Below are 22245 nucleotides of genomic sequence, written 5' to 3'. Positions count from 1 at the left end.
GATATGAGTGATAGTACTTTTCAGAAGATGCCAACCAGATAGTCAGAGACGCTTATATCGATTATTAAAAAGATTATTGTCGAAATAGGAAAAAAAAAAAACCAAAATGTTATTTTGCAAGTACAACTGTAAGCCCCAATTTAAGAAACTGCAGTGAGATTTTATACCACGTGTGATGAGGACTTGGATTTTTAAGGGCTTCCGGGGAAGAAGATGGATGAACAGGTTACTGAGGTGTGCAGAGAGAGGTGTTAAAAGTGCTCAGAAGAGAAGTTGCAAAGACTCAAAGGAGGTGTGAGAGAGGGTCTCGCATTTTTCAAGCTGTGAGTAATGCAGCTGGGAGAGCCTAGGGAGTGAGGGTGGGGGTGAGAGAGGAGACAGGAAACAGGCAGCATCAGGCACAGTGCAGGGAAAGTCAGAAGGGGCCGGCAGAGGTGTTCAGATATGTTCTAGGTTTGGGGAGAACAAAAGAGTTATGAAGTAGAGTGCTGACATCATCAGATTTCCCTATTGGAAAGATGACTTTGTCTCCTGTGGAGACAGATTTGAGGCAGGAAGACTAGAATACAAGGGTTGCAGTGGGCCAGGGTGGGAGAGATGAGGTTTGAACTCCTCTGGCTGTGGGAACAGAGGAGAATGAATTTGACATCTGAAAGTTAGAATCAAAAGGATTTCGAGATGGATTGGCTGTGGAGGTAAAGAATTGGGAGAGGAATCTTGAACGTTACTTGAAGGTTTCTGGAATGACAAACCAGTAACAGAGCATTTAAGGTTATTTGGAGTCTACAGCTTTCCTTTTTTCTTAAACAGTTTTTAGTGTTTTGGTTCCCAGGAGTAAATAATAATAACTATTACATAGTGCTTACTATATCAGCAACTAAGGGCTTCATATGTTTTGTGTTTTATTCAACCCTAAAAGCCCATTAACTAGAAGATGCACCATTACCCTATGTACCATTAGAAGAAAAAATTCTGTCAATTAAATATGCATAACACACAAGACACATTCTGATCTCAGGGATGCTAAAAATAGATATCCTGTGGGGGAGGTTACAGCTCAAGTGGTAAAGTGCATGCTTAGCATGCATGAGGTCCTGGGTTCAATCCCCAGTAAGTTCTCTAAAAATAAACAAACAAACAAACCTAATCCCCCCAAAAAAAACACTCCCCAAAACAAACAAACATAGATACCCTGGACTCAATGATTTACAGCACACACTCATTTTATCTTTACAACAGCCCTTAAGGTAGGTACTATTATGCTCATTGTTCAAATGAGAAGACAGAAGCAGAGAGATTACATAAAATTGCTCTATCCAGCCTCCATCCAGGTGACCAGTTGTAGAGCCAGGATTTGGACCCGTGCTGTCTGCCTTTGAAGTCTGTGCTCTTAGCTCTAAGCTTGGGATTGAATAAAGCACCATATTCAAGTTCACTACAGTCTAGGGACTGAATGCGTGTGTTAGAGATGAAACTAGAAGCACCTGAGAAGCTGCCCCTGCTTTGTCGTGCTTTGTCGTTCCATCCTCAGGAGAAAGCAACCTTTCAGTACAATAGGTCAAACCCTCAGGCCAGGGACTGTAGGGAGGGTGCTGTCCTGACACCAAGGACCGAGAACAGCTTGTTTTACTTGGCAGAAAACACCGTGTTCCTTTGAGTGTGGTTTCTGACTCTAAGCTGTGACATTTCTTGTTGGAGAGACAAGACGTATGAATGGGTATATTGGAAACAATAACCATCTGGCACAAAGCTATGTTGTTTTCAATGTTACCAAAGGCCAAAGTGTATGAAACAAAGAATTAGGACTTTGGGTCAGGATGGGGAGTGATTCATTAATTGATTCATTTTTTCATCAAGAAATACTTACTGAGACTGGGAAGGGCTGGGCTGTGGTTACTGTGGCTGAAGGGAGACAGCCCGAGCGGGTGAGGAGGTGGGGAAAAAAATTTACTGAGACTGTGCTCTATACCAGGCACTGGGTTAAGCCCAGGGAACTCAGAGATGAATTAAGGTCCAGTCCTGTCATCAAATCTAGATGGAAGGGGTGGTCAGACAAGTGCATTACAAACCACAAAGGTAATTGCCACGGACTTATTTCAAATCTTTCAAAATTATCCAAGGATGAGAGAGTGGTGAGGGTGTAGCTGAAACATGATGGTTCATGCGTGAATTGTTGAAGCTAAGTTGTAAACACGTAAGTTCGATATGCTAGTACACTTTTAAATATGTTAAAACTCTCCTACAGTAATAATAATAAAAAAGAAAATAATGGGTGAAGAACATGTTCAAAAGTAGCCCATCCCATGTTTAACAAAAAAAAAAAAAGAAACTTTATGGGCTCTTTAAAAAAAAAATGACATTTTAATTAGCCTTGAGAGACTGTGACTTAAGGAAACCAGAGTGCCCAAAGGAAACTGCCAAAAAGAGGCGTCTGGTAGAGCATGGCTTCCATGTTCATTATTTTTGTTTGTAGGACAACATGTTAAATTACTGTGTATTTTGGCTAATAAAAATCTGCAAAAAAACGAGGTATTTGTTCAGCACAGTGAAAGCACAAGAGAATGAGCAAAATATTCAAAAGGTGAATTTTGAGCAGCTGGTGGGATTTGGATATAACGAGATGGGGAGGGCACTCCAAGATCCAGATGAGCATCAGCAATGATTCAGAACCAAAATAATGAAACTGATGTTCATAGACAGATGGCGAGTCTAGAGGTCAGTCAGTGGGAAACAGGACTGCATAAGGTAAAGTGAAATGGTCAAGCCCTTTATTATCAAAGTTAGGAGTTGGTTTTATCTTTATATCTTATATCTAAAACACTTACATGGCACTTAACACATGACAGATACTGTTGTGTTTTACAGTCAATGGGCCTTTACAATACCTTCTTGAAAATAATAAAAGTAATATTTTTGTGCATAAATTTTTTCAAAATGTCTTGAAAGTCATTCTGCATATTTTGGAAAACAAGTGTTTTCTATTTTTTTAAAATTGAGGTAGAGATGATTAACAATATTATATTAGTTTCAGGTGTACAACATACTGATTCAATATTTTTATAGATTATACTCCATTTAAAGTTATTATAAAATATTGGCTATAATCATTGTATTGTATAATATAATCCTTGTAGTTTATTTTTTACGTAGTAGTTTGTACCTCTTAATCCAGTACTCCTATCTTGCTCCTCCCCTCTCCTCATTGGTTAACAACCACTAGTTTATTCTGTATGTCTGTGATTGTTTCTGTTAGCGTTTTCTATTTTTATTACTTGCTTAAAAGGTTTATTTTATTATCTCTATGAAGCCCATGACCTCTCTCTACCTTGGCACACTGCCTCCCCAAGGACGATGGCAGTCCTGCATATTTTCTCAAAGAAAATCTCAGGCAGAGGGAGAATTTGGACTGGAACTTTAGGGACAGTTACAATGGGAACAAAATTGCTAAGCCCTGAAGTCCTTACTCTGCCATGAACAATATAGTTTGTGCTCAAAGTGATCCACATCAGTTATACATGAGTGAAGTGACTTCCAATTTCAAAAGGACCCGTTTGCACAGTTAACCTGCACTTTCCCCTGAAGTTTCAACTAACTATACCAAGAATTCTTAAGTCCTCAGATCTGGGTAACAGGAAAGGCAATTCTCTATGTAATTGTATGATCAACACAGAAAGTTTGTGAACTTCCTGAAAATGATACTTAAGGGAGAGGCTAGGCCTGCCAATACTGTGAAACACCCACCTCAAAAGATATCAGGTTCAAATTCAGTTCTTATTTCCTTACTCAGTGGTTTGCTGGGGAGCCAATCTGCCCTTTTAGGTTCTTCTGGCTGGTCTAAGAAGTAAATTGACATAGACATTAATAAGAGAAAATCAAACAAAAGTTTAATAACATATATACCTGAGAGAGGCCCAGGAAATCTGAGTAATTCACCAAAATGGCCAAAACCCTCACCTTAAATACTATCTTTAGCTAAAGATTGAAAAGGTTATTTGGGGCAGTGGTTTGGGACTTCAAAGGCAAGGAAGGCAACTGACATTGAGATTAAAAAGCAAATGTTTGCTCCAAAGAAGACATATAGATGTCCAACAGGCACATGAAATATCGCTAATTATTAGAGAAATGCAAATCAAAACTACAATGACATATCACCTTACACTGATCAGAATGGTCATCATCAAAAAATCTACAAATAATAAATGCTGGAGAGGGTGTGAATAAAAAGGAACCCTCCTACACTGTTGGTGGGAATGTAAATTGATGCAGCCACTATGGAGAGCAGTATGGAGGTTCCTGAAAAAACTAGAAATAAGATCCAGCAATTCCACTCCTGGGCATATATCTGGAAAAGATACATGCACCCCAATGTTCATAGCAGCACTATTTACAATAGCCAAGATGTAGACTCAACCTAAATGTCCATTGACAGGTAAATGGATAAAGAAGATATATGATACATATACAAACAATGGACTACTATTCAGCCATAAAAAGAATGAAATAATGCCATTTGCAGCAACATGGATGGACTTGGAGATTATCATACTAAACGAAGCAAGTCAGAGAAAGACAAATATCATATGATATCATTTATATGTGGAATCTAAAAAATTGATACAATTGAACTTATTTACAAAACAGAGATGGACTCACAGACATTGAAAACAAACTTATGGTTACCAAAGGGGAAAGGAGGGAGGGATAAATTAGGAGTTTGGGATTAACAGGTACACACTACTATACACAAAACAGTTAAACAATAAGGACCTACTGTGTAGCATGGGGAACTATATTCATTATCTTACAATAATCTAAATGGAAAATTATCAGAAAAAATATATGTACATACATATAACTGAACTACTTTTCTGTATACATGAAACTAACATAATATTGTAAATCAACTATACTTCAATTTTAAAAATGTATTAAAAATGTACATAAAATTGTTGCTAGAATTGGCATCTCTGAACCACAACCTATGGCTGTTTTATTAAACACCAGAAGAGAAGAGGAATGGACAATCAGACATTCAGATATTTTGTCAACATGCTGTTAAGTGTAGAGATGTTTTAGAAACATCCAGTGTTTGACAATTTTATTCCCACAGCTGTTTAGTGTTGCATAGGCACAGAGATGTCCCCTTAATCTGAAGACCCTAATCATCTGTTAGAGCAGTGTATTCCATTTGTATACCACAGCCCGTATTTTATATCATGGCCCACTATATTTGTGCATATATTCACACCTGCATCCACCCCCTACAAATGTATAATTGAAAAAACAGCTTCAAAAAGTAATACATAGCCTTATTACATGTAATGAAAAAGAAAAAAAGCGCAAATGCTTGGTAAACAACTGCTAGCTCTGGGCCTTGCATAGGCAATGGGACAGAGAGAGGAATTTTAACAGATTTTGCTGGGTTCCTGTCTACCACACCTAGTTCATACTATAGCTATCTATGGTGACAGCTCCCTTCTAGAACAGGTCTTCTATCTACATTCCTTTAGGCAGTCAAGGGGAAGGCCAAAGTTTCTCCTCAGTCTTTTGGACCTGTTTTTACCTCAAAATAATCTGCATGCCAAAGAGACATTTTGGGGTGGCAGATTTGGGTTCCCTACAGGATGAACCTCAAACAAATCCAGGTGAAAAATACCATTTAATACACCAAATTTTTAAAATATTTATTTCTAATGTAATGTAGCAGAAACACTGGCGAGAAAGGAATATACTTTCATTCTGAATTCGCTCAAAGGCCACACTCTCTCCATAGGTTCCCTGACGGAGCTCCCAAGGACCTGGTTCAGCTCATCCAACACCGCCCTCCCTGGGTCGGGAGCCTTTCCGTCCGAACGACCCAGGCACCGGACCTAAGGGCTTCCTGACCCTCCCTGTTGAGAAGAGGGAGAGAAGTTTTTGGCCCTCCTCCATATTAAGGTGGCCCCCCGGCCTCTCTACCTCCCTGAGCCTCAAAGGCTTTCCTTCCAACCGCTGCTCTTCCCTAGCTCAGCCACTTTCCCTCTTCCGGGACCGGCGCTTTTCCCGCGCCCGGAAGTGCGTCATCAATCTGCGCCCCACGCCGCCGCGGCGCCCATGGAAGTGCTTGGTTTCTGATGCTGGCGTGCGCTGCGGGGAGAGGGTCCTGGACTGAAGCAGGGGTCTCCGACCTTCGGCGCCGCCGCCATGCAGGTCTCCAGCCTCAACGAGGTTAAGATTTACAGTCTCAGCTGCGGCAAGTCCCTTCCCGAGGTGAGTCCTTCTCCTCGCCGGGCAACCGCCCCTCTCCTCGGCCCTGTCCCGGGCTTGTTTCAACTGGGCCCGCGCCGGCCTCAGACTTGGGGAGGCCCGCAGGCGAGTGACGGTGCCCGGCGGAGCTGGTCGGTGCTGGGAGACGAGGACATTTCTGTCACCGCGGCAGAAGCTAGGCCGAGGGGGTGACCAGAGTCTATGAACTTTGCTTGAACTTTTTTTGGCTAAGTTTCTCTAGAAGAGAAGAGGTGTTCCTTTGGGTCTTTATGGATGTTCACAGCTACTGCCACACCGAGGAGGAAAACGTGGACAGATTGGATGGCAGATATTTATCTCCCGTTTTAATGCCCCCTTATCAGCTGTTTATTGAATTCCTGTTATATGCTAATTTCTGGAAATACAGCAGTGAAGAGAAATGCGTACTTTGAGTCTGCTGAATTTATGGTGTAGACGGCAGTATTTTTGAACCTTGCTGAACTTAACTTGATTTCGTGGAGTCTTAGGACGTCAGAATTGGAAGATGCTTGGAAAATCACTGATTCTCTTCCAATCTTTTCATGTTTAAAGTATGCAAAGGATCCAGCGAGGGGAAGGGTGACTTGTCCACTGTCAGACACATAGGCTCTGAAGCTTGGATTTTATTTCTTATTAACGACAGTCAGTCAGGCCACTCTCGAAGCACTGCCATTGAGAGGAAACTTTGCGGAAGCTCATTTACGTTTTGAGACTACCTGAGAGATCGTTGATTTAAAACATGCCGCTTTCTTGCATGCTGGTGTGGGTCTGAGTCCTGCTCTAGGGAATCAGAATAAATGTAACTCTTCCTTGTGTCTGACTCTAAAAAGCTTTGGAGCCATGATTAAGTTCTTCTCAGAATTCAATTTAGGCAACTCCTTGTTCTCCAGCTGTTTGTCACACAACAGGATCTTTCTCATTTTAGTACTTTCATGCTGCGCATTTGCTGAGAAGTGAATGCACGCAGGCAGCCGGTTCTGTGTTGGATAGATGATGAACATGTCAGATAAGGGTCCCTGTTGGGGAAAAGAATAATAAATAAGCAAATAGAAGAACTTCGGATACCGATAAGTGCTTTGAGTGCCAAGTGTCTATGAGAGCTGTTGTGGATGAAGTGTTCAGAGAAAGTGTTTGGACTGAAGCCTTCAGGGAAGGCCTCTCTACCAGAGGTGACATTTGAGCAGAAACTTGGATGATGACAAGGAGCCAGTCATGTGAAGATACAGGGAAAGGAAGAGTTTCAGTGCTGAGAGAACAGAAAGTGTAAATGGCCCACAGTGGGAATGCACTTGGCACACTGGAGAAACAGAAGAGGCATGGTTGTAGCAATGATGTGCTCAGATGCCAGGAGCACCCACCCCTCTCCGTTGTGGCAACAAAATATGTATTTAAGAATTGCCAGGTGCCCTTTGGGGGCAAAATTGAGGTTGAGAATCCTTGCTTTAAGGTAATCATAGTTGTTTAGTGCTTCATCATTGGCACCTGTTCAGGCAGTGGACTTCCTGCTAGCTAAAATGAGGTAATTACAGAACAGAATCTGGTATCAGTGAATATGACTTTTAAAAGTTTCATTTTTTTTATTATCAAGTGTCAGCTATTTGGTTAGTTATTTATCTAGTTCTATTTTTTGTAAAAAATATATTTTTAAAGAAACTTTCTCCATTTAATGTTTTGCTTTTTAAAGTTTCAGTTAAATACAGTTGTTACATCTATTAATTATAACCCATAATATTTGAGGCTTACTGCTTTCCCTTAGATTGATCAGATGAACTAGTTTTCTCTCGTGCAAAACATAATAGTTCTAAAAATTTATTGTCTAGTATATATAAATATATACCAAAAAAAATCCGTATACCAGGATACATTAACAGTAGGATTAGGATTATATAGAGAGTATTTTCATTTTCTATGCTGTATATTCCTGTAAGGTTTCAATTTTTTTAATATAAGCATGTGTTATTTTTGTAAGCAGAAAAACAGTGCGAGTAAATATGTTTGAAAATAAAGTCTCTTCATTTTCCTTAAGTGGCTTTCTGACAGGAAGAAGAGAGCCCTGCAGAAGAAAGATGTTGGTGAGTATTATTTTTTTCATTTCAGCTACGTTTGTGGTCTATATTATACTGCTTTTAACTCATTTATTGTTACCATATTTAGTGAAAGCTTACAAAGATGCAGTGGAATTAATATAGTAGAAAATAAACTTTTGCTCTTTTCCTTCTCAGGAAATGTTCTGTTGTGGTTTATACAGTCCTGTGGGTGTAGTGTTTAATTTTACCTACTTACATAAAGGTAATAGTGGCCTGTTACTGTTTCATGGATAATAGCAGAAAACTTAAGACTCACGGGTCAGAGACAGGGACTGCATTACATGCACAGCAAATGGCATGAGTCCCAGCATTCTTCTCTTAGCTCCCCTTGCCCTGAGTTCCATGGCAGTACTCGGTGTGGCCCAGGTGGATGCCCTGCATGCAGTGGGCTTGTGTTGCAACTGAGTACCACTGAACTCGGGAAGTCACTGCCTTTAAAGCAAGCAGTAAGCAGGCCTGGTTTTTGTCTAGAGGAGGCTCACCTGTCAAGGTTCCCAGCTGCATAAATTACCCTGAGAAATGGTCAGGTTAGGGAGTAGCCAGGACTTGCAGTCTTGCTGTACCTAGCGAGATGTGCCGGAATGCAAGAGGTCCTAGAAGGACTGTCTCTCTTAATGGTTCCATACTTGCTTTGTTTCCTAGTGTATCAAAATCTTTGTCCATTTGTTAAATCTACTTGTCAGTTTTTGAGATATAGAGACAATGAACATTTTCTTTCTGAACAAAGTAATTTTACATAGAAGACATGTGAACATGAACAAAAGAAGATCATTGTAGAAGATTTTGATTCTTTAAGTTATGATAGCAAGGAAGATAGGTTTGTAAGATTAGTTTTTAACTTAAATCATTTTGGACAAATTTCATTCAACTTTCTCTATTACAATTTGTCATATATGAAAGCTGACTTAGCTTCCCATATATTTTGTCCAAATTATTTTCTAAAAATCAAAGACCTTAGATATTAAAGAAGCGTCTGGATGTGAGATAAATACCCCAAAGCAAACATCTTGGAAAAGTCTGCTTTATATAGTAGTAAAATTAGATAATTAAAACTTTAAATTGAAGGAAAACACTTGTTTTAGCAGTGCTTACTCATTTTGATTTCTACTGATTCTCTCATTCTACTTCAGTGTTCTAGTGTGAGAAAACAGATTCAGATTATTTGATGGAAAAAATTAATCACTGACTGTTCTAACCCATCTCAAAATTGTCATGTCTTCCAAATTGAGTAGGCCATTCCTGCTCAATTGGTTTGAATCTTAACGGATTGAATGAACAAGGCAATAATGTGTCATAGAGTGATAAACAGCCCTTGCAATGGGCACATTGTTAGAATAGAAACCAGCAAGAACCTGCACTTTCTTGTTGCAGGGAACCAGTTTTTGTGAGAGTACGTTGTGGTGTTTTGATCCCAGACAGATTGTTCCAAGTCTTCTTCTAGCCTGGATCCTCTTGGCTGCAGATCAGTGCTGCCAAAATGAGGCAGAAGTCAGCTTGGTAGCAGTTGCTTATATAAACTTAAGATTTTAAAGGTTTAAACTTCTTTTTTTTTTTTTTTAATTTTTAATGATGGTGCTGGGGGTTGAACCCACGACCTTGTGCATGTTAGGCATGCACTCTACCACTGAACTATACCCTCTCCCCTCCAAAACTTGTTATTATTTAGGAGAAAAAAGTGATAAAGATTTTTGTCTTAGACATAATTGGATAACAATAGTGGTTTAATGTTTATTCTGGTCTCTCTTTATCCAGGGCTTAAAACTGGATGTTTGATGCACTTCTATGGGCATTTGTTTTTTCAGTTAAAGATGATACTTTTTCCTTTTTGAAAAGTAAAAAGTAAAATAGTTTAGAAAAATAATGTATGAGCTAAGAGAAAACGTCACTGTGTAGTGAGCGGGGCTGTGTTGTGTGCTTTCCCAAGGCTTGGAAGCACTGGGACATTGTTGACCTGTTTGTAGTGACTGCTCTGAATACTTCGTCTTCCTGTGATACAGAATAAGCACCTGATAGTTAAACCAGTTACTTATTTTCTTTCTTTGTAGATGTCCGTAGAAGAATTGAACTTATTCAGGATTTTGAAATGCCTACTGTTTGTACCACTATTAAGGTGTCAAAAGATGGACAGTATATTTTAGCCACTGGTAAGCATCTTTTTGATTATGATTTACATACATTTCATAGCAGGAAATGCTGTGGTGGGAAAGATCATTTTTTAAAAATTACCCTAATGTTTGATTATTAACATTTTTTAAACATGTGGAAATATTGAAAAAATTGTAGAGTGAAAGACCATTTACTTACCTCCTAGATTCTTCAGTAGTTTTCTGTATTTGCTTTATCATGTATCTGTCTATCCATCTCTCTGCCGTCCATCAATCCATTCTGGTTTTTTTGATGCATTTCAGAGTACATTGCAGATATTAGTGTATTTCACCCTGAAATACCTCAGCATGAACATCATTAACCAGAGTTTAGTATTTGTTTATGGTTCTTTTTTTTTATAAGATAAATTTACATACAGTGGAATGCACTGATTTAAAGTATTTCCTTTGATGAGTTTGAACAAATGCATCCACTTGTGTAGCCCAAACCCCTCCAGAATGCAAAACATTCCTTTCACCCAGAAATCTCCTTCATGCCCCTCACAGTCAGTCCCTGCTCACACCCATACATAGCCAGCCACTGCGGCGATTTATTTTTTCACTACAGATAAGTGTAGCTGGTTTTAGAACTTTATGTAAATGCAGTCACACACTATGTATTCTTTTTGTATAAGACTTACTTCACTTAGGAGTTCGTGTTTGAGGTTCATTCATGTCCTTATATGTGTTAGTAGTTTGTTCTTTTTTTAAAATTACCAAATAGCATTTCCTTACAGGAATATGCCACACTTTGTTTATTTAATGTTCATTTGATGAACATCTGGGCTGTCTTCCTATTCTGGCTGTTATTGGTAAGGCATTATGAACAATCTTGTACAAGTGTGTTTTGAGGACGTTGCTCTGTCATAGGGAAGGTGTATATTTAGTTTGATAACAAATTGCCAGATGTTTTTCCAAGGTGGTCAGATCATTTTATACTCCCACCAACAATGAATGAGAATTCCAGGAAAGGTCACTTTTATCATAATGATTTTCTCTATTGTGTACTAATATTTTTTGTATCACTAATATTTTATGTTAACAGTATTCATCTGCATCAGAAAGCCACAAAATATAGGGAACTTTTAATGTATTACAATTTAGAGCAGCATTTACTCAACCTTTTTTGGTTGTGATTTTGATACTTATATCCTGTGTATTGTCTACATACATTTTTTTTGCTGGCTTATCATTATCCATCTATATCTGTTTTCTAAGCACTTTCTTATTTGACGGAACTTTTATACATCAACGTGCCAGTCTCTTTTGTTCTGTGTCAGTGGTTGTCTCATTACTCACACTAGCACATTTCTTAGCCTCCAGTTTTATGTTCAGAATATAGATTATATATATAATATGTATATAATATAATTATATATTATATCTACTGTATATAGAATATATGTGTATATGTATACTGTATACTATTTTTAAATGAGATCTTGGGGCTTTGATCCATGGCAGTAAACATAGAACTTCTTCATTCCTTTCTTTTAAAAGTATGCTTTCTAGCTTTAAAGATCAGTCCTTTCCTGATTGCAAACAAGATAAACTTAAAAAAAAATACAAACATTATAGAAATATGTAAGATAAAATGTGAAAGGCCCTAAGATTGCACTTCACTGCGATAAAAGAAGTCACTGCTTATTCCTTCGCTTTTTCTGTGCAGGGTATGAGCGTTGCCACTGCTGAGTCTGACAGACGTGGGGGCACATTAGAAGCAGTACTTTGCAGAGCTCACCCGTGCTCACTGCACTCAGTCTCCCTTTCACTTTGTAATACATTTTGGCAGCTTTCCGTATCAGTGGTTATAGGTCTGCGTCATCCTCTTTATGAGCTATAGAATGATTTACCATCATCCATTTAACCATTGCCCTATTAGTGGACATTTCATTAGCTTTCAGTTTTTGGCCATTTGTAAACAATACTGCAGTGAACATTCTTCATGTCTTTGGTACACTTGTGGGTGTGTTTCTGTAGAATAAATTTGTATAAGTTGAAATACAGGTTTAAGGTGTATAAACATCACATATTTAAAGAGATTGCCAGATTGTGTTCCAAAGAATTTTTAAAAATTTATACTAATCACCAGTGTATGAGAGTAGAACTTTTTTTTGCGCCTCCACCACAGTGCGGATATTAACCGTCTTTTCATCTTTGCCATTTGATGGACAAAAACTGTTTTATTGTTTTAATCTCCTTTGTTAAATTATTTGTGAAGATTATTAGTAATTTGTGTTTCATTTTCTATTACTTGCTTAGAAAAAGCATAAGAAAAACCTCTGGGGAGGGCTTCTTTTAAATTCTTTTTGTTCCATATGTGTATAATGAATCCTGCTCACCTCTAAACAAAAAGTATACTCAGCATATCGGCAGGGTGTTGATAGCGGAAAGTATGTTCTTTAGGTTTTACATCATGTAACTTTTTTTACAGGAACATATAAACCTCGGGTTCGATGTTATGACACCTATCAACTATCCTTGAAGTTTGAAAGGTGTTTAGATTCAGAAGGTAAGAGGTTAAATTCGAATTCATGAAAATAGTTTTTATATTTGATTGCTTCTCTGCTTTTTAAAATGTGAATAGGTTGTGTATTAGTTTTCTTTGATGTGTAACAAATTACCATAATGCTCAGGTTAAAAAAATCCATTTATTAGCTCATAGCTCTGTACGTGAAGTCCACCCAGGCTCTGCTGCATTCTGTGCTCAGGGCTGAACTCGAGGTGTCAGCCATTTGGGACTCTTCTAGGGCCCCTGGGCAGGTTCTTTTTTCAAGTTCAGATTGTTGGCAGAATGCAGAGTTTGTTGTGGTTGTCAGACTAGGGTCCTGTTTGCTGCTGACTGTCAGCCTGGGACCACCCAGCTTTAGAGGCTACCTGCCTTCCTCCTCACCTGGTGCCCTCCTCCTTCAAGCCAGCAACAGCTCACGGGATCCTTCTTGTGCTCTGAATCTCTCGGATTTTCCCTTCTCCCGCCAGCCAGAGAAAACTGCTTTTAAAAGGCTCATGTGATTATAAATCTCTCCTTTGCTGTATAATGTGATGTAATCACAGGAGTGGTGTCTCATCACATTTACCAGGTCCGCCCACACTCTCCAGAGAAGGGGACCGTACAAAGGGGAAGGTCAGTGGGAGTCATTCTTAGAATTGTGCCTGGCACAGGGAGCAGGTTGAAAGGGGGAGGCTCAGGTACTTTCAGGTGGCCTCACGTTTGAGATGGAGGGAAGAAGTTAATGGGATACGTGTCCTCCTAACTTGTTTCTCTCTTTCTAAAATCAGTACAGGCTCCATGTGCCGCTAATCGTAACTGTTTGCACTCTGCTTTTGTTTAACATGTATGTTATGAATTAGTAACTGTTTATCTTTTTTTAAAGCAATAATTTTTGTGTTTTTAATATCTGCTGTTTTACTTTGAACATCTCGGAAAAACTGTAGCAGAATTTAGAAGTCATTATGTTTTTTAAATTTATCTGTTATTTGCTTCAGAAACAATAATTGATCTATATTAAGAAATTATAAAACTTTCAATTTTCCGTTTGGTGTTTTGGGGACAATATCATTTGGCAATTTTTTCTTGTTTTATGTAGGGACAAAAAAGAAAGAAAAATCCAGCATTTGTACATAGTATTTGTGTTGAATTAGAATCTTTGCTTCAAGTCTGTGTTTTTATTAAAAACATGAATTGATAATTGTATTTTTTCTTACTGTTTCTTATTTTACAGTTGTCACCTTTGAAACTTTGTCTGATGACTATTCAAAGGTATGCTTTATCACATTGGTTTGTACTGCCATATGCTCAAGAAATGAATGAGTGGAATTTATTTTTATGATATGTATTTTTATGATGATCCCATTGTTAAAAATGACTGTATAGTGAAATAAAACCTATCATTTATTTTATGAATATATTTTTAGTTTGTCATATGTTTGTGATAATAGTGATAGATACAGCCTTTGGCCAGTCTAATATCAAAATAAATTTTCCATAGCATGTATGAATGAAGCCTTAATTATATTTTTAAGAATTGGTAGCAGTCATCTTTTTAGACCATCTTACATTCTAGATATGTGATTTTCACTATTGCATTTAAACTAGGGTTATTTGCCAGGATGCTTTCATTTTCTTATTCATATGTGAAAAGAAAAATAAAGTGTTGTATGCTTAATTTTCTTAACCCTGCAAATAAGTGGTTGTGGCATATTGTGAAACAGTTCGAGACACAGCTAATATATATACATTTTCTTTTCTTTCTGTTTTGGTGCCTTTAGTGTATCTTTCAACTCCTGTGGTAGTTTTCAACAGTTACAGGATTGTCTGTAAAGTGTCTTACCCAGTTTAAAATGAAAAATTTTTAGTGATGTCATACGTTATCTTGAAAGAGAACTGAATTTTCAGAGCTGACGTGCTTTATGTATTGTCTTCAATTCTGGAAGCTGTGGAGTACAGTTTATCCTTCTGCCTATTGTAACCGTTTATCATCTGTTTTGGGACATGTAATTTTATTATGTATTTTCTCTAGATATTGATAACTTTGCTTTTAAATACCGTTTGCAGATTTTCAGATACCTTTGTAATACATTAAAATCAAATTTATACAAGGTGTTTATCAAACCTTGTGTAATAATTGTGAGATTATTAAAATGTGCTCTTAAGTAAATAGAAAATTACTCATTGAAGTTTCTGAGCAGTGCCCTGCATTATAAAGTGCTTGTGCCAGACAAATGAAGGGCATTTGTTCTAAGTCTTTTTGGTTAGAAGGTAAGACTTGCAAAAAAAAAAAAAAAAAAAAAAACAGAACTACCTAGAATGCAGGAAGGTATTAAGTAAATAATGGAGAGGTTTGATTGTTAAACACATTCCTTAATCATGACGGTGAGTTGTATGTATCCACATGTGTGTTTATACAGAGAAAGAAGGAGGGTGAGAGAACAGAATTCTTCTTGCTTTGCCAGTTGTAATGATGATGATGATGATGATGATGAAATAAACACTTTACCTAGAATCCTAAGCAAACAAACTTTTCTTTTTTCATTTTCAGATTGTGTTCTTACATAATGATAGATACATTGAATTTCATTCACAATCAGGTTTCTACTATAAAACCAGAATACCAAAGTTCGGGAGAGATTTCTCTTACCATTATCCATCCTGTGACTTGTACTTTGTTGGCGCAAGGTATTGGTCTAATCACCCCTTGTTTTTTCCTTTCAACTTCCCCAAGCAACTTCTGTTTTTAAAATAGAGGAGAGGGATTAAGAGAAGAGTCAGACATTATTATCCCTGCCTTTTGGTTGCTCAAAGGATGTTGTTCCAAAGTGATTGGCTCATTTAGGAATTACATCATTGATTTATAATAGCGTGGTGGTATAAATCTGGAGAGACGTGGGTAACCTAATAGGGTAACGATGGTGTGAAGTCAGTATCTTAGCCTCATTGCGTGCATTTTAAAACTTTTTATTCTTAAATACTGCCTTCTTTATAAAAATAATACATACCCATTTTAGAAAATTGGGAAAAAATAAAGTATAAAGAGGAAAAGAATTACCCATGATTATGCCACACAGAGGAAACCCTTATTAATATTTTGTTATTTCCTTGTAGTCTTTTCTTATATACACTTATAGATACATTTTGGATCCTGTATTTTCTGTGTTGTTTGTAAATAATATTCTACTTAATTACTTCATAATATTTCCTTGGCACATGGGTGGTTTAAATCACTTTTATGCATGAATAGACTCATAAACAAGGAGATAATTTAATTTTAGGTTTAGAATGCATTCTTGTTACCAGTTTTACAAAGGGAAGTGATGCTTTTTGAGAGACACATATTTTGAAAAATTATATTTAGTTGAAGAAAAGTTCATTGTCATTTAATGGATTTTTAACTTTATTAATTGTTTTGCAGCTCTGAAGTTTATAGGTTAAACTTGGAGCAAGGACGGTACCTGAATCCTCTGCAAACTGATGCTGCGTGAGTATTTTGTTTTAAGAAAACTGCTGTGTTTATTTTGGCCAGGAGATGGAGCCAGATGCCCAAGCTGTTGTCAGATAATGTGCATTTCAGCAGAGCTCTGGGCAATTTAGGTAAAAGAGTAACATTGAATTTTTTCTTATACAAAAAATTCACTGAAAGACCTGGTGATGTCTTAAAATTTAAAACAGAAGTTTTTTTTTAGTATCTGTGAAAAATTTTAAACTCACCCCTAAAATTTAACTTGTTATTATTTTTTTGCAGTCTTCTTTAAATTTTCATTCATAATTTAGTTTTATGATATTTTCTTTAGTGGAGAAATTTTGAATTAACTTAAAGTACCATCTTTTAATTTTTTATATTTTTGCTAGTGGACATTTAAGGTTTTTTCGGGTTTTCCTTTTATCATATGTAATAGTCTATACTTTAGTTTTATTCAGAGAAATCCTTCAGGAATGGCTCTGTCATAGTATTATTGCTGAGTAATAGCAACAAGAGCAGTGGTTGTTGAAAGCACTTACTATGTGGCAGGTACTATTCAGTATTTTATATATATTAGCTCATTTTAATCTTAGAACAAGTTACAGTTGGTACTATTATTATCTCCATCTTACAGATAGGACAGCTGAGGCCCAGAGAGGGTGAGTAGCTTGTTCAGGGTCACACAGCTTATACAGAGTGGAAGCTGGGTTATTTCTCATCTGTGTATTTGAAGAGCTTGTTGGTTTTTCCTTGCTGCTTTGAAAGGGATTTTTAAAGATTGGAGGAATAGGTAGTGATAAAAATGAGGTAAAGTCTTGGTTTTTTTTGGTTTGTTTGTTTGTTTTTTCACGTTGGCTTGAAATACTGTCATTTTCTTTAAAAAAAAATGATAGTAACTTCATGATGCATCATTGAATAATAAAAAGTTAGCTGCTCTTTAGCTGCAGAATTTCCTATTTATAGTAACAGCTTTTATTTATTGAGTGTCTTGTAAACTTTAGATGCTGTGCTGAACATTTTGTAGTTTTTCCGTTTAATCCTCACAATGACCATATGAGGTTGGTAAAATACCACTCTGCAGAAAAAGAAAATGAGCTTAGGTCAGTGTACTTCCCTCAAGCTGGTCACGTCTCAAGACTGGTGTAGTGACAACCTGTGCTCTCTTTGTCTTGGGAGAAAATATATTGAGAAGTTTATTCTCATGGTGGTGGAATAGTATTTCTGAAGAAAGTCCTTCCTTGTCTCTTCCCCCCACAGATAGAGTGTTACCCTGCGGGCCCGAAGCTCCTGTGACTGTGTACCAGGCACTTAACCCTTTGATGCCTCTATGTTTTTCATAGGCTGATGAGTGAGACGGAATCTGCATGTCTTTCTCCACAGAACTGGGTTGACTGTTTCTTTAGAAAGTTTACTGAGTACCCCTCCCCCTAAAGTAGGTGCTGATCCTCTCCCTCATTGCTTTACTATTGTAGGGAGAATAATGTTTGTGACATAAATTCAGTGCATGGCTTATTTGCCACGGGAACAATAGAGGTAAGCATACATTGACTTTTTTTTTTTTTTTTTTTAATATTTGCTCTACATCTGATAACCAGTGCAGTTTTATTTAAAGACAGGGTTGCTTGGTTCCCAGGAGCAGGGTGCTGATGAAGCAACAAGTCTCTGGTTTGCTTTCCATGTGGTCCCACCGAGACGTGGCTGTTCGCCACTGCAGGCCGTGCCCCTTATGCTCCGGTTCGGCCTGCTTTGGCGCTGACCATCGGGAGCTGGGTGCGAAGTCGCTGCTGGATTGCCTGCTCCCGGGGGGCAGCGTGACAGCCACCCTCGTTCATCCTTGGCCAGTACGTTGTGGAGTCCCAGCTCCCTGCTGCTTATTAGTTTTATGACTGAATTACTTTCGCTGAGGCTTATTTCTCTCACTGGTGAAATGGAGATCGTAACACTTAGCTTGCCAACTTTATAGAGGTGCGGGTGAGGGTCCCATGAAACAACCTGCATGAAAACATGACCAACTGTAGAGGTGTATAGGGTCGTGTTCTGCACATCCCGTATAGGAGCATTTAGTAAACATGCATTTTCCTTTTAAACTGCAGTACCTTTGAACCAGTGTCCTTCATGCTTGTCAACAGTTTTTCTAGATTTGCATGTTTTAATTACAACACTGTTAAATACTCATGGTAGAAAACAAAGGATAAATGTGTCAAAAAAAAAAAAACAAGAATAATTAAAAAAGTGCCCTAAGTGCCTTCCAGTCACCTAATCCTACAGCCAGAGGGAACTCTTGAATGGCTTGCAGTTTTCTCTCTTTCTTGTTTTTCTGTGTCTGATATGTTTTTTTAAAAGCTTTTCACAAAATTAAAATTATATTATACCGTGGTTCTTTTGCTTTTTTTGAAAAAATGGAATGGCATATAATGTACGTCTGTATACATTGGTACTTCTAATCACTACAAAGTTAAACTTATTTTTTTAAACTGATGGATAGGATCCCATTGTTTGAATGTACTGCAGTTTATTAAACTAGTCCATAAGGAGGAAGTTTAGGTTTTCTTTATTCAGATTGTTTTTATTTGGAAAGAGTAAGATTTGAAATGGGACATGAGGTTGATTTAATGGAAATGCATAAACCACGCTGACTGTGTTATAATACTGTCATGCCCAAGTCAGGCCATTGAAGCATTATCTTGCTAATTACTTCTCTTGGGATTACCAAGGGGAAATTTTAAAATAATTTTCTTGAAAAAAAATAGTTTTTTTATTGAATAGAGTCCCTAACAGAGCAAGCTGGGCTGTATACCAGGAAACACGCTCTGTAAGAAAAGTTCTGTTTGAAAAGGCAGCTCTTTTACCAGCTGTTTTAAGACCAGCCCTGAGACATGTGAGCCGGGGGCAGACCCCCCCAGCCCAAAGGCTGGGTTCCTGGAATTCCTTGATTATTAGGGGCTTGAAATTTGGTATGCACTGTCGGACCAGACTTTAAAACTTCATTTTTAATTAATTTTTATTTTATATGTTGGGTTTTGATTTCTTCTGTGACAGTTATTGTAATAAATATATTAAATATTTAATACTGATACAGTAATATTTGCTTATTTAAATTTTCCCAGTTATATCAAAATAGCTTTCATAACTCCTCCCTATTCCACCCCACCAGCCAAATCAAGGTCCAGTCAGGGGTGGTCCATCACATTTTAGCTGTTTTTTCTTAGCTATTCTTTTTTTCTTTTTTCTATTTTTAATTATAAAGGAAATGCAACTCATGATGAAACGTTCAGCAGTTCTAAAAAAGGGTATACGTAAAAAGTTAAATTCTTATTCCCCATGAGGTAATCAGTGTTAATAAGGCTTTTTTTGTTGTTGTTATTTGTCAAAAAAATTTTCTAGTAGCAGCTATTATTTAAAATTACTGGGTTTTTTAATTTAGGGTCGAGTAGAGTGCTGGGACCCGAGAACGCGCGGTAGAGTTGGCCTGCTAGACTGCGTGTTAAGTAGCGTCACAGCTGATTCAGAGTAAGTAGAATTGAATTTGCAGTTTAAATATTCGTCACCTTCTGATTTAAACAAATGTCTCACTACTAAACTAAAATCAATTGCTGAAGGATGAGACTCTCAAGACATATCTGTCTGAGATTGTGACTTTGTGATTGTTTTATGTAAAAATCCTTTCCTGTAAAAGCTCACTAAGTGGCTAAGCCAGTTGGAATTCCTTTCTGAAGTACTATGTAGAATGCCTTATTTATTTAGTTGCCGTGTCATTTTGTTAAAACAAACACACTGCAGGAACTTTTATTTCCAATTCTGTAGGATCTGGTGATGGAACCAGAAGTCCACCACTCCAGTTAACAGGCAGAAATACATGCTTTGAATTTTGAGGTGGAGGGAAGCAATGTTTTTTGATATTTTTTTTTGTTCCTGTTTGCTCATACCTACATTTAAAACAATTGGAAAAGTAATTCACATTTGAGGGATGAAAACGTCTAGATGCTTGAATTAAGTAAGACGTATAAGCGCCTCTCCTTTCTCCACTCACCAGAGTATAGTAACTCTTGCACCTATGGTACATATGTTTTCGGATATTTTTATATTTTCGTATTAGTACAAATACGGATTTATCACTGTCTTGTCGGGTCCTTGGCATAGGATTAGTTGCTGTAATCAGCTCAGGAATGCCTTTTCTCTGGGGTCTTGATAGTCAGGGAAGTGTCATTTTACTAGTATGAAATCAGGACTGTTGTCCACTTCTGACTTGTCGTGCAGGACCCTGTCCACTGCAGAGCATTACTTTTGGTGCTGATACTCTTGGTTACTGAGTCAGAAGCATATTCCAAATGCATAGCCATGAACATCCATCATTCTGTTACGTTTAGAGGTTCTAGCTCCCCATTGGGGACTAGTTTTTATTTCAGCTTGACATAGCTGACTTTAGAAATGAAAATGGATATACCCATGCCCGAACATAAAATTATTTCCTCTTAAGCAAAAAAGGAGATGTTTCTGTAAATACCTTATCCTGGCTTAATCACAATAAAAGATATTGTCATAGTGATCCTTTCCCATTGGTTTTATATTTTCAGAAACTTTTTTTTTTATTTGTAGCTGCTTTGAGAATACTTCTTACAGTTTTTAAAAACGATCATATACAGATTTTAAAGGTAGTTTGTATTTATAAGTAATGGTAATTTTTTATTTTAAGAAATTTCGGGTATAATTACCTTTCAAACGGAAGACTAGAAATGTGATTTTCCCCATTATAACTGAAGAGTAATAACGAATTTGCTACTTGGAAGGAGGTTTGGCCACATATGCATGGAACACAAATATTTTGCTTCGCAGGATCAACAGTTTACCAACGATCTCTGCTTTGAAGTTTAACGGTGCCTTGACCATGGCGGTTGGCACATCCACGGGGCAGGTAAATATGTTTAAGTTGGAAACTTCACACTTAAGTTACTGTTTCAGAGGCGTGTATGTATCATGGGAAGCATGCACATATCTGTTCACTGTGGAAACAGAAAATGAGGCATTATTGTTTTGGCTGGAGTAGAGCGGGTACTTCAGAATACTGTGTTCTTTCAGTACCTTGAGAAATCTGGTTCTGGCCTGATGGTTGGTCTGAGAGGCTCTCAAGCTGGAGCTGCAGTGGGATATGCCTTAAGTGTTCTCTTGAGTGTGGTCTGGAACAGAGTTTCCTGGAGTGTGTGGAACAGAGAGAGTTCTATGGTCAAACAAGTTTGGAATTCTGTCAGATTCCTGTCCTTCGAGATTTACAGTGCATTTAAATATATATTGAAGGCTCTGAGAATTCCTGTAGACAGGAAACGTGTTCAATAAGTATTTCCGAAACTTATTTATCGAAGGGACCTTTGTTTTCACCTGCTACTCACTATTCAGCACATCCTATACAGTGAGCGGTCAGTGGACCATACCTCAGCATTTGCATCTTCAGCATCTAAGGAGTCAAATGAAATAGCTTCAGAGATTTAATTTCACCGTTTCCCTCCCCTTCACGGCAGAGCCCACACACCTGTAAGTTTGTTCTGACCTCAGCACAGGTGTGAGCCCTGCTTCCAGTAGAGTTGCTACCTCTGTCATCCAGGGTCTAGAGAGGATCTGTCACCTGGGACTAAGTTCCAGCTTCACCAGGCCCCTTGCCTGTCGTAACAGGGCTCGGAAGAGACCTCTCCCCCCCCCCCCCCCCCCAAAGTCAGAGCCTTGCCTCCACCATCTGTCTTGAATCTGCCAGGACTGCCTTCATTCTTGCTTCTGTCAGTAGCTGTGACAGTGCCTGGTACA

General features: G+C 37.8%; 1 protein-coding gene across 1 annotated transcript in view; it reads left to right on the top strand.

The window, feature by feature from the left end:
• The first annotated feature begins 6059 nt into the window (after positions 1–6059).
• The window catches only part of NOL10 (nucleolar protein 10), an 85948-nt gene continuing 69762 nt past the window's right edge, over positions 6060–22245 (top strand). The window contains exons 1-10 of the mRNA XM_010964022.3: positions 6060–6249; positions 8291–8336; positions 10397–10495; positions 12930–13007; positions 14218–14255; positions 15535–15671; positions 16405–16470; positions 17925–17985; positions 19877–19962; positions 21286–21364. Of these exons, the coding sequence (XP_010962324.2) occupies positions 6184–6249; positions 8291–8336; positions 10397–10495; positions 12930–13007; positions 14218–14255; positions 15535–15671; positions 16405–16470; positions 17925–17985; positions 19877–19962; positions 21286–21364 (756 nt within the window). The 5' untranslated portion in view covers positions 6060–6183. The remainder of the gene's footprint in view (positions 6250–8290; positions 8337–10396; positions 10496–12929; positions 13008–14217; positions 14256–15534; positions 15672–16404; positions 16471–17924; positions 17986–19876; positions 19963–21285; positions 21365–22245) is intronic.

Source organism: Camelus bactrianus, chromosome 15 (assembly GCF_048773025.1).
Source record: "Camelus bactrianus isolate YW-2024 breed Bactrian camel chromosome 15, ASM4877302v1, whole genome shotgun sequence".
Taxonomy (NCBI): Eukaryota; Metazoa; Chordata; class Mammalia; order Artiodactyla; family Camelidae; genus Camelus; species Camelus bactrianus.
This window is presented reverse-complemented; position numbering and strand designations above follow the sequence as displayed.